General features: G+C 41.8%; 1 protein-coding gene across 2 annotated transcripts in view; it reads left to right on the top strand.

Annotated features, from left to right (window-relative positions):
- The window catches only part of unc5cb (unc-5 netrin receptor Cb), a 273678-nt gene that overhangs the window by 174911 nt on the left and 85486 nt on the right, over positions 1-13281 (top strand). For both annotated transcript variants that reach the window (XM_060909499.1, XM_060909500.1), the window contains exon 4: positions 10134-10237. In XM_060909499.1, the coding sequence (XP_060765482.1) occupies positions 10134-10237 (104 nt within the window). The remainder of the gene's footprint in view (positions 1-10133; positions 10238-13281) is intronic.

Raw genomic sequence — 13281 nt, 5'->3', positions numbered from 1 at the left:
ATCCAAGTCCTCGTCTCCAATTTACAAGTCCGAATGCAGTTAATTCACGAGTCCAAGTCTGAGTCATCAGTGCTCAAGTCCAAGTCGAGTCACAAGTCCTTAAAATTAGGGTACAAGTCGGACTCAAGTACTACAAGGCTGGTACAATATCTAAACAACAATTACATCAAATTAATGTTGTTGATTCAGGATCAAAATGCAGTGGTTAGTGGAAAGACAGGAATCGTAGACTCCATTCATGAAATCTTTAAGCTTTTGCGAGTTGGTTGTGCGTTCAACGGTACTCCACTGAACCAGAAAGAGACACAATTTAAAAAGACGCTATCCTCGGGCTAAAACATGGTTGTCGTAGCTAGCTACATTCGGCTCCCTCAGCCTCAGCTGCTTGGATAAACCGGAAATCAAAGACCGGCATCCGGGAGTCATAACAACCCCCATTGTGTCTCGCAGGAAAGCTGTGGATTACACGAAAAAATCAGATCTAAATGTTGTGCGACTGATTGTACAAATAGATGCAACAAGAAATCTCAGCTCTCTTTTTACAGACTAAAGACAGGTGAAAGAAAAGAGAAGGAAACCGGTCGGTAGAAAAATGTTCAGAAATGTTTATTAAGAAAACACCGATTTTTATATGAACTTTTTTCATGGAAAAATTGAATCGTGAACCCAATATAGTGAATCGAAACAAATTGGGTGAATTGTTATATGTCTAGTCATTGATTAAAAAAAAAAGTTATAAAATGATATAGCAAGACTCACAATATTATAGAAAAGTGTATTATGTTGTCTTATTGCCAAGCTCTAGTATGTGTATCCCCACAGGGATAGGAATATCTGAAAGTTTTATCCTTGTGGGGACATTTGTCTGGTCCCCACAAGGAAAATGCTTATTATTATTATTATTATTATTATTATTATTGCATACTGAGGTGAAGGCTAGACTTAGATTTAGGTGTCGCATAGAATTAACTAACTGTGGTCAATTCATTACGTCAGTAGAAGGTCCTCACAAGGATAGTAAGACAAGGATTTTTGTGTGTGTGTGTGTGTGTGTGTGTGTGTTTATATACTACTGAGGACCAAATATCCCCACAAGGACAGTAAAATCTGACAATTTTGACCTTATGGGGACATTCGGATGGTCCCCACAAGTAAATTGCTGCTGTTGTGTTTAAAATAAATAAATAGAAAAGAGTCAAAACGTTTCCTTTTCATTAACTAGGGTTAGGTTTAGGTGCAGGCACAGCATTAATTAACTGCAATAATAATTATATCAATAGAAGGTCCTCACAAGGATAGTGAGACAAGTGTGTGCGCTTGTCTTTTTCTACCCTCACTGACCCAGGAACAGGTGATGTTCACTCCCGAGGCAAGTCATACATGTCAACCTATACGGAATGTCCGTATTTTATACGGATTTGATTCAATAAACGTAGTATACGGGCGGACAAATAAAGTTATACGGATTCTTTAAAAAAACTTCAATATTTATTTAGAGCTATAATCAATTCCCACGATGATAAAAGAGTGCATAACATTTACAAACGTACTGTACACCACAGAAAGCACACACAGCCAGTAAAGAGTCTTATGAAATCGCGCGTTATCTTGTGGTAGCGAGACTTCGTTCCACTTCTGATCACGCACACACCGCATTGCAAGAATCCCGCCAACCGGGCAGTAACATTTTGTTTGAAACGCGTATTTCCACCTGAGCGACTTTCAGTAGCGACTGAAAAGATTCTGAATGGGCACTCCGGCAAGATCAACACAGACACTTGCTGTGACATGCAGCCTCGTGAGGTATTGGTGCAGAGTGCTAAAAAAGCTGTCATGGAGTACAATTCAGAACATTAGAGTGACACTTTGTGTTTTTGTCAAACATTGGAGCTTTGTATTCATTCTGAAGGTTTGTTGTTATTAATATTGAATAAAAAGTAACTTGGATATATCATTCTTTCAATTACGTTCATTATGTCATATATTAAATATAGTTAGTTTTTTCTTTTTTATCAGACATCTAGTTTTTAGGTTTCTTTACCTGACATGTTTCGACGTACGACTGTCGTCTTCCTCAGAGTGTCACCGGATGTTATTGGTGACGCATCTTTTATCAGCTGATGTTTCCGAAGGCGTGGCCTTCCTGTCTGGTTTGACAGGTCGGTCACGCCTTCTACTGTCTGTTCGTCCCCTGCAAGATGGCACTCCAGGTATGGGAGAGCATGTATGCTCCCTCATCCCGGTTGATAGTCCTCGGACTTTGCTTACGGATCTCCATGGCCTCCCTGATCCGCACAGAAGATAATAAACATCAGCGCTGGATCAGGGAGGCCATGGAGATCTGTAAGCGAAGTCCGAGGACCATCAACCAGGATGAGGGAGCATACATGCTCTCCCATACCTGGAGTGCCATCTTGCAGGGGACGAACAGACAGTAGAAGGCGTGACCGACCTGTCAAACCAGACAGGAAGGCCACGCCTTCAGAATCATCAACTGATAAAAGATGCGCCACCAATAACATCCGGTGACACTCTGAGGAAGACGACAGTCGTACGTCGAAACATGTCAGGTAAACAAACCCAAAAACTAGATGTCTGATAAAAAAGAAAAAACTAACTGGATACATCATTGTTAATTATCATTCAAATTTTAGGTAAATTATTTTAATTTGCATCTTATACAGATTTTATAAGGGAAATACGGATTTTGGAGGTTGGTTATACAGGTTTGATTGACCAAAGGTTGACATGTATGGCAAGTGCACTTCCACCACATAAAGACAAGGCCCATGTCCGTACTGAGACCATGATGAGGCTACCAGTCCCACTTCTCTAGCTGTATTTTGGGAATATGGAATGCGTCTCCTGCTCGCTCTGGCTGCCAACCAACTGTTTAAAAAAAAAAGGAAGCACATAAATCGGGATCCAGAATAATAAATAAATCAATTCTGTCCGAAGTATTCAGCTCGCACAGAATAACTCTTCTCACAGCACAATGCAGGAATTCAGCAGTTTTAAAACACAACAGTTTTCCAACCATGTTCCCCAAGGAGACTAAACAGGCTGCGTTTTTCCCCAGAGGACAGAAACTCGCTTCGGAATGTGTCCTTATCTGAGCCCTTTTTCTTTGTCTTGTTGAAATTGAAGTGGAAAAAGCATGATCATATCACATGTAAAGCAATTACTCTTATCGGTTTATTATATATGTATATGAATGGCAGTCAGTGCACGTCCACTGGAACAGTAATGGCTTAGATTGGATAAATCATTCGGATATTAACATTCCAGTTGATCAGATGAGCTTCCCTGAGGCTGAACTTCTACTGAGAAAGCCATGCTTTTTGTTGTGGACCCCATGCTGGTGTGAGTGCCACCAGAATAAGCTTGGTTTGTTGCAGAAAGGTAGAACTGATTAGACGGTGGCCTGCTGTGTACGTCGGTGTGTCCGCAGCACGTTGGTAGGGATTAGTAGCAGCGAGTTACTGGCTTTATTTTTCTCTCACTTGCTTTTACACCTAATTCTTGAAGTTTGCGGAAGGCTACCAAGCAAGACTGAAGGACATTATTCATCCATACACTCACTGGTGTCGTTATTAGGAACACATGTACACCTGCTCATTCATTCAGTTATTCAAATCAGCCCAGCACACGGAAGCAGGACAGCGTAGACAAGCATGCAAATACAAGTCAAACACTTCAATTAACGTTCATGTTACACATCAGAATGTGGTCCCAGTGGCATGGTTGATGGTACCGGATGGATGCTTTGAGTATTTCAGAAATTCTTGGACTTTCACGGACGACAAACACGTTCAGCAAGTGGCAAGTCTTCAGGATGAAGGCGATCAGACTGGTTCAAGCTGACAGTAACTCTTTACAAACGTGGTGAGCAGAAAAGCATCGCAGAACAAGCTGACTTTTAACGCAGATGCGCTACAAAGGCAGAAAACTACAGCAGGTTTCACTCCTGTCAGCCAAGAACAGGGATCTGAGGATACCATAGGCACAGGTTCCGCTAAACAGGACAGTGAAAGCTCTACAACCATTCTTTTTTTCCCCCCCACTGTCGTTGTTTGTCAATTATAAAATGAAAATATTACTGGAAAATCATCCTATAATAAAATGCCTCCTTTTCTAGTAGCTCTGTTCTTTCCGGTGTTAAAAAAAAAAAAGCTAGGCCACGCCCAATTCCAGATCCCAGTGTTTGGACCATTAAAGAAAATATCTCGCAAATAAACAAATTGAGCTAAAAGTCGGTCTTTATGTCTGTCCTTTATTTTATTTTTTTAAAAAGCTGCATTTTAAATTTGCTCTTAACAAATATAACCACTAAAGTGATGAAAATAGACGGGACTATTTTTTGTCAGGGTGGCCACCATAACTCCATCATGCGTGATGTAATTTCCACGAGCACAGCAGAGGTGCACAAGTGCATGCTGTACTGGAGTCAGCGGGGTGAAGTATTCTGTCAGGGATGGTTGGAGATGGATGCAAGTGCAGAAGATCTTCATTATAAAGAAAAGTGCAAAAAGTCCAAATCGGCAGGCGGATATCGTGAACGGTAAAACAGGCAAAAGGTTGCGCGAGGCACAAACAGAATACTGTAGACAGAAGCAGGGTCAAAAACGAGGAACAGGAATCAGAAACCAGGAAATCAGTCAGGAAACAAGGCTCGGTAATGTGGCACAACAACGCAATACTTCGTAAAGCAAGTCAGTCTGCATTCTGAGTCCTTATATAGGCGCGCTGATTGCACCTTAATCCCGCGCAGGTGTGCGTCATTCGCGGTGCACGCGTGAGTCAGTTCAGAGCGCACACTGTCCAGAGAGTCCTTCTGTTCTGACAGCTAGACTATTATGGTCTAGCGTGATTTGTCGGTCAATTTGTTTGAATTTGTCCACAAAAATGATAGCAAAAGGAATCAAAATAAAGTAGTGGCTAATTTATTGCCTGCTTATTTAAAAAAATATATATGTTTACCTGTTTATCTTCCATCCGTTTGATGTGTGACACAGTACGCTGCCGTGCGGAATCCTACGTCATACAACGTCACCCTTGTTTTTGTCTCCAAATCCATCCATCCATTCATCCATCCATCCATCCATCCATCCATCCATCCAATGTATCTGGCTAATCTAGTACAGCCACACCTGGGGAAATGGCCCAACGGACTGATGTTACAACTTTAACACGTTTTTTAACCTAAAGTCAGCTTAAATTTTTTTGTCTCGAGCATCTTGTATTAATGTATAAAGATGACATCTCATAATCCCGTAATTAAAAGACGTCCTTGTTAATCACTTGAAACAGATCCAGATCGTGAGTGTTGTGGTGACACCTAGCGTTCATGAAATTCTTTCCACTACTTTCTCTACTCCTTTCCAATGAATGTGAAATGTCTAATCCAAACAGTTAAATCGTTCTCGCACAATTCTGGCTTTCATCGGACAAACCTGAACGAGAAGGAGCCTTTAAGGTTTGAGGTCCGAAACGTGTTGCTGTAGGGGTCTACTTTCGCGTGTTATTACCTCCTGACATCACGGTGTCCCTGCAGAACATAATATATATGTAATGAAGCCTGAAGCTAGCCGAGTGAGACTCGCTCCTCTCTGCTCGCTCTGTTCTCCTGTCGGCCTCTCACCTATTTCATCAAGTCCAAGAAAGGGGGAGAACTATTGGATTTTTATTAGAGCGGCACAAGAAATCCTTTGCTTTCCCGCTAGGCTGGCGTGGTTGAGCGCAGGATGGGCAGGAGATGGAGAGATAGAAAGATGGAGAAAACCCGGAGGTGTCAGCACCAGCCTTGGTCATCTATCACTGTCAGCCAAACTAATTCATATGTGAGATCAGGTTTGAGGCCCGAGGTGACTCCAGCCGCCAATCATGATGGCGGACCAGAAGATCAACCACTAGCAAGCAGACGGTTCAACCCACCTTCAAAACAAACCGCCCACGCAGGAAAACTTCGGCGCTATGATACTGTATGCTCTGAATGGTAACTCAGCATGTTTTAACGCAAGTTCAATAAGAAGCGACAAGGTTTCAAGCGCTCTTTGGTGTCAACCTGTCATAAAGATGAAAACATACACAGTAGACGCTGTATTCTAAATGTCACAAACATTGATCAATCATTTCTCTCTAAAGGGACTAGACTGTCCTGAATGTTTGGATTAGTGTTTTGTTTTTCTGGGGATTTTTGTCAACCTTGCCGAGTCGTTGCTCTGTTGCTATCAGGGAGAATGGGGTTGGAAACCATTTGTCAAACTGATCCCAGTCCACTCTTGGCGATAAAGCAAATAAAAGTGTCATCAGATAAACAGGAAGAGTAGTCCTGAGAATTATAAACGTCAGATCGTCGTGTCAGAGCAGCAAAGCAACGGAGTTTGGATTCAGAAAACCTTAACTGTTTCCTTTTCTCGCCGAAACGTGTGTGTTGAAGTTCAGTTCCCTTGAAAGCCTTTGAAATGCATCATACCAAAACAGCTTTCTAGAAAACCCAGCACTATAAATACCTACAATCAGCATGAACTTTCTTCCTTCCATCTTTATAGCAGTGACATTGCTGTACTGGAGCTGAAAGTCAAATATGTATCCAAGGAACTGGGGGTCACGGAGCAGCATGCTGTATCCCGAGTGAAAAATATCTTTATTCCAGCAGGTGTAGTCGAGTCATGGAAGAAGCTGTGGACAGATTTATGATCACCTGAGAAGGGGGGAAGGAAGAAAAAAAAAAAAAAGGGCAAGGGCATGCGGACTTAAATATTGGAGCCGTCCTCACCTTCTAAATGACACATTTCCGGACTACGAAATTCTTGAAGGGCTGAGCTTTCCTCCTCAGAGATTTTTTTTTTTAAACTTGTATAACATTGGCATTTGGCGTGCATGTTCAATTACATCCTGGATTTCCAGGGCATAAGATGCAAGTGCTGCAGAAGAGAGAGTTACATATAAATAGCAAATTTAATTGCATTCCTGATGGGGGTCAGAAAAGAGAATCTAACACATCTCTGGGAATATTTAAACGAGTTAAAATGAAATATGCAAGGAATGAGCAGAACCGAGTATCAAAATTGGAATTTTAGCTTTTTTCAGAACACCGTGCTTGTGGTGAGAGTCGGATTTATTTGATGTGTGGGTTTGTCTGGCATTAGAATGAAGAGCTTAGTTATTCGAACCTAACCTTTAGGTTTCGGGTTTTGTGAAAAAAAAAATTGTCAGTGTCGTGCTGAACGGTTAATTGAAAAAACGCGAGAGCTGTTGCATTAGGAAATATAGCCGCCAATCATGTTCCAATATGCAAATAGAGGTCATGCAACAGGGGACGTGAGTGGTCATGTGGAGTACGGAGGGAATTTAATCTAATTTGCATATTCATAGAACTTTTAATCAAAGGAAAAGTTTTGTAGTATCTCTGAATTTCTGGAAATTAAACATCGAGGAATTTATTACAGAAAGAAATTACAGTCACAACCACATACCTTTTTTTCCCCCCCCCAGAGTATGAGTAACGTGGTACTCGTCAATACTAATCCCGATACTGAAAATATTTAATCTTAATCTATTTAATATTTAATCAATCTGCGATGTTACAGAACATTCTTTCGCTATGTTTATATTTCTCTGATTTAAATAATGCCAGTGTTTCTTAACCACTGGGCCACGAAGCGCCATCTAGTGGGTCACGATTCCCCCCCTCAAGTTGAAGCTAATTTTTACGCCTCATTAAAGGAACAGTCCACCGTACTTCCATAATGAAATATGCTCTTATCTGAATTGAGACGAGCTGCTCCGTACCTCTCCGAGCTTTGTGCGACCTCCCAGTCAGTCAGACGCGCTGTCACTCCTGTTAGCAATGTAGCTAGGCTCAGCATGGCCAATGGTATTTTTTGGGGCTGTAGTTAGATGCGAACAAACTCTTCCACGTTTTTCCTGTTTACATAGGTTTATATGACCAGTGATATGAAAAAAGTTCAGTTACACAAATTGAAACGTAGCGATTTTCTATGCTATGGAAAGTCCGCACTATAATGACAGGCGTACTAACACCTTCTGCGCGCTTTGGCATTGCTAACAGGAGTGACAGTGCGTCTGACTGACTGGGAGGTCGCACAAAGCTCGGAGAGGTACAGATCAGCTTGTCTCAATTCAGATAAGAGCATATTTCATTATGGAAGTACGGTGGACTGTTCCTTTAAGCTCCGGTCACACTACAGCTCGCGATGCTTTATCAAAGAAAATGAGGCATTTTGGTGGCAATTCATGGTGATATACTGTACAGGTGAGCTAAAAGTTGTGGTCACACAGCACACGAGCACTTGACTGTCATGCCTTTGCGTGCTTGAGTCTGGCGCAGCTCGGATGGTCGCGCTTGCTCAGAGTGCGTTGTGCGCGCTCTTGGGACCCAGTTGTTATGGGAAACACGTGATAGTCAGTGCGTTTACATGCACATCCAAATCGAGCTACTGTCGGTAATCGAGCTAAGGGTCCCAGCAGGGGTGCCAGAGAAATCCAATCCTACATGCACACAAGGAAATCGAGCTATTGTGTGAAGTACATTGTGCACCAGAGCCACAGGTGGCGCTACACGCCCCATCGTGTTGGTACACTTCCGGTTGTCGTCATGAAGAAGAGCTATTCAAGAGTATAAACAAAGTTATCAGTTCCGTGTTCTCTTCTGCTGCTCGCTACTACTACGTACTGTTGTCATGCCGACTGAGGCTGTTGTGTTTCCCGCTTGTGGTCTCGTCACTCGTCACTTCCGGAAGGGGCAGTGCTGAAGTAAGTAGCTCGACTACGTAGCTCGATAGGGTTTACATGCACTAAGTAGCTCGGCTACAATCGCATAATCTAGGTCGCGTAGCTCGATTACGAGAAATCCAGTTCGGTTCGATTTCAGCCGAGCTAAGGTGTTTCCATGGCATTTAGAACTTCGATTTCAGTCGAGCTACGGCAGAAATTCGATTTTCTCTATGTGCATGTAAACGCACTGACTGATTCGAGTGCAATCAGCATGCGCATATAAGGAAGCTGTTTTCACAGAGGCTTTGCTATCATCATCAGTCACGTTTGTTTCTCGCCATGTTTATAATGCTGTTTAAATACTCCGCTGTATGATTCTGCTTTGCTTTCGTTTTACTAAATATCACACCTGCTAATAAAAACGCTTCCTGCACGTAGATCCATCTCTCGCCGTCTATCTTGTAGTGTCCTGATTCCCAGATCTTTAACCCGGCCACATATAAAAAGTTGTACTCCTCCATGCTCTTCCAGTTTTTCATCTGCGTGTCCGTGTAGAATGATGTCTGCAGCACCAGATAGTTTGAGATGTCAGGGAACTCAACAGATGGATCATTTTCCAACTTGTAGGAACAGTCCTTCTTTGTTAGCGTGTAAGGATCTAAACCCATTGAGTGGTTTCTATGTCCGCTTCTTTTGAGTGTACTTATTGGTTTTAATAACTTCTTGCTTGTTTGCTGTACACAAACATGGCAATAAGTTCTTGTTAATGGACCACTTTCGGATCATTAATCCATTTTGACTGAGAATGCCCTGCATGGATGGTTTGGCTTCTGGCACATCCATACAGTTTTAAGTACAATACCTACGATTAAAAACAGGTGGTTTTTACTGCGTTTATTTAATTCCTGGGCTCCCATCTGTAACAGGGAGTGATGTCGCATCCCATTAATACACTTTACAATAGATGATTAGATTCTAATAGAATAAATGAGCCAAAATAATTGGTGATCTTTTTTAATGGGCCCTGGGTTGTTACAAGTATGAATAGGTGGGCCTCAAAGCAGAAAAGATTGAGAAGCCTTGGTTAGGCAACTAGGTTTGTTCTTTACAATGTTACCTAGGTGATTTTAAATGAAGTCCAGTTACCTCGGAGTGAGTTGGGTTCCACTGGAAAGGAGCCAGGTTTGTTTAGCTTTGTACGGTAAGTAAAGCATCTTTTTGTTTTCACTGCGTCTGAATCCCTTGTTAACAATGACCTGATCATCAAAAGCAACGTACTGCCGGGTTTTTTTTTTTTTTCTTGTCTAGCTAGCCGACAAGGAAACAAGAGCTGTATCAAACCCGTACATGATGCTGATTTCTAACCCGTCCGTATGTTTTCATTTGCCTCCCAGATCTCCGAAAATCCTTTGACCAAGAGCCTTTGGGGAAAGAGGTGTCTCTCGAACAGGAAGTGCTCCTCCAGTGCCGTCCACCTGAAGGAGTTCCTGCTGCAGAGGTGCGTCATGTTGACCTCATCCACTACCGTAGCACACAACAAAGCAACACCGCAGCACTCTGCTGATGGAGTTTATATCAAATTAGAGACTGCCTTTTGTTAGCAGAACAAAGGCAAGCCAAAATCCATGCTAGCTGACGAGCAGATAACTAAATCATGAAGCCTAAATGTCAGACTTTGTTTAGAAACATTTGCCTCAGTGGCCACCTGTTAATCTGTATTTAGCTGCACGGGACATATTGATCCGGACATCGATTGTACCTACAGCGGACTGTCAAATGAACTTGGCTTTACTATACCAGAAAGTTCCAGCTAAATAGAATTAACACACATGTCCTTTTTTTTTTTTTTGGCAAAGCTTTCTGGTTTCTTTGAAAAGAAAAGAAAAGAAAAGAAAAGAAAAGAAAAGAAAAGAAAAGAAAAGAAAAGAAAAGCTCTTAAAAGGAAGGCATGCATTTTTACAATGACATGAAAAATACAATTTAAAACCCTCAAGCGCAATGACGAAAGGCCACATTGCACCCCTCGAGTACAAATTTATGGAAAATCCATGAGCCGAGCATCCTGCAGGCAGGCTTAACCAACCAAATGGACAGATCCGAGAGGAAGTATTACTGTTACAACCTCACGCTCTGGTTTTTTTCTTCGCCAGCCTAATAATCATCTGAACATGTGTCAACTTTTACCTTTATCATATCTACTGTAGAACTGTTCTTCAATCTGTAATACGGGAATGCTACATAGGAGTGTGTATGTGTACAAAATAATGGCACAAAGAAGTTGAGGTTATGCATTACATTAGGGTTCGTTATGTATAATTTCTTTTAAAAGGTTTCTAACAGAAAATACTTTTTATAGAAAAAATTATATTTTATATATATATAATATATTCCCCCCCCCCCCCCCCTTCCTGGCTCAAGGCACACTTTGTGCAGTGGTTTAAACGGATGGCTCGGTGCAGATAAGAAGCTCTTTGAAGCCCTGTTGCAGCTTTTGAAATGTAGCTCTGGATATTTCCGACAGACTGCAAATGCTTCTGCAGAATGATCACTTGTGTCTCCAGAGTCTTTGTGAATATTAGCACAAATAATGCTAATAATGCTGAAGGACTGAATTAAACCTGTGCTGTTCTCGGAAAATAGCCAACGATGACATGGCTGGATAGAAGGTGTTCCTATTCTTACACTACCGTTCAAAAGTTTGGGGTCACCCAGACAATTTTGTGTTTTCCATGAAAAGTCACACTTTTATTTCCCACCATAAGTTGTAAAATGAATAGAAAATATAGTCAAGACATTTTTCCGGCCGTTTTGAGCATTTAATCGACCCCACAAATGTGATGCTCCAGAAACTCAATCTGCTCAAAGGAAGGTCAGTTTTATAGCTTCTCTAAAGAGCTCAACTGTTTTCAGCTGTGCTAACATGATTGTACAAGGGTTTTCTAATCATCCATTAGCCTTCTGAGGCAATGAGCAAACACATTGTACCATTAGAACACTGGAGTGAGAGTTGCTGGAAATGGGCCTCTATACACCTATGGAGATATTGCACCAAAAACCAGACATTTGCAGCTAGAATAGTCATTTACCACATTAGCAATGTATAGAGTGGATTTCTGATTAGTTTAAAGTGATCTTCATTGAAAAGAACAGTGCTTTTCTTTCAAAAATAAGGACATTTCAAAGTGACCCCAAACTTTTGAACGGTAGTGTACATCAAAGCTAATTATTTTCCAATATCAACACATCACATGGAGTACTTTTACTTCGAGAGCAATTTGCCAACGATTACAAATTTGCCAAAGAACGACTTGTAATTTTTATCCATTTGTAGTTACAGTTAAATGTTTAGCGTAACTATAAGCAGTTGTTCCGTCACCAGGCGCAAAATGCAGCTTGTCATGTTTAAAAGAAAATGGGAAACACAAAGACTTTCTTGTAACAGACGGTTACAAACCACTGCCACCGGAGACTCCTTCCGTAAACGTTAAATACAATAAAACCGAGAATTAATTTGCGCTAGCATTGGTAACGCAAATTGTTACTCTCACTCAGGATTTTCTCCTTTCTTCTTCTTATTCTCCTAGCATTTTTTTAGTATGCTATTTCTTCCTCAGTTTTCAACCAATCACCAAATTTCACATACAGAATACCTCTGGGCTGAATTACGTTGCTGTGACTTTTGGTATTGATCCGGATCACCGAATTGGAATGATCCATGAAAAAAAACGGCTTTTTTTCTTCACTAAGCATCATTCTGTATCTCTTACCGTTCCGGACCTATAGGGTACGGTGACCAGAAGTCCCGGTTTGTAACAGCTAACGCAAATCACTGTGACTTTAGTCACAGTCTCTGTCTAGTTGTGGATGTTGTTGTTATACGTTTTATCCAGTTTGTTGATTATTAGTCGCAAATTATACATCCAAGTACCTGTTGTTACTATAGAAACGATAGCGTATTAGAATAAGCGCACTAATCCGAGCCGACAGTCAAAACTCCTGTCAGAGCTCCTGTTATGGAAAACGAATCAACCAGTCATATTTGAGAATTCAACATAGCTGCAGTTTCGCATGTGATGCAGCATCTCTAGCGGAGAATTCCTGTATCCCAATCAGCCTGGTGCCAAATATCAGTGTAGTTAATACTCAACCACAAGCACTTTGCTGCATGTGCTGCCGAGCTTGAAAACAGCACCCTCTCATTCCCGATTGGGTCATGGATCAGTGGTGCAAGGAATAGGAGGGGGTGTTAATTCCACCTTGCACAATTGCATCCCTGAGCCCACCACTAAACCTGCTGAACCGTCTTCGCACCGGTTGGGGAGAACCCAGGCCTTCCTCCACACCTTTGGCATGGCAGCTTCTGAGAACTGCTCCTGTGGCGCCCCCTCCAACTGTGAGCTACCTACTCGAACCCTGTCCTGCCTTCGGTGCCCCGAACGGAATCCTGGGGCTAAAGACTCTTGATGGCCCCTCTGTCAACTGGCTCTCTCGCCCTGACCTCCCACTGTGACTCCTGGTCGGTTCATATGAACGACGACAAGC

The sequence above is a fragment of the Neoarius graeffei genome, chromosome 25, assembly GCF_027579695.1.
Source record: "Neoarius graeffei isolate fNeoGra1 chromosome 25, fNeoGra1.pri, whole genome shotgun sequence".
Lineage (NCBI taxonomy): Eukaryota > Metazoa > Chordata > Actinopteri > Siluriformes > Ariidae > Neoarius > Neoarius graeffei.
Note: the sequence above shows the minus strand (reverse complement) of the source record. Positions and strands in the feature narration are given on the sequence as shown.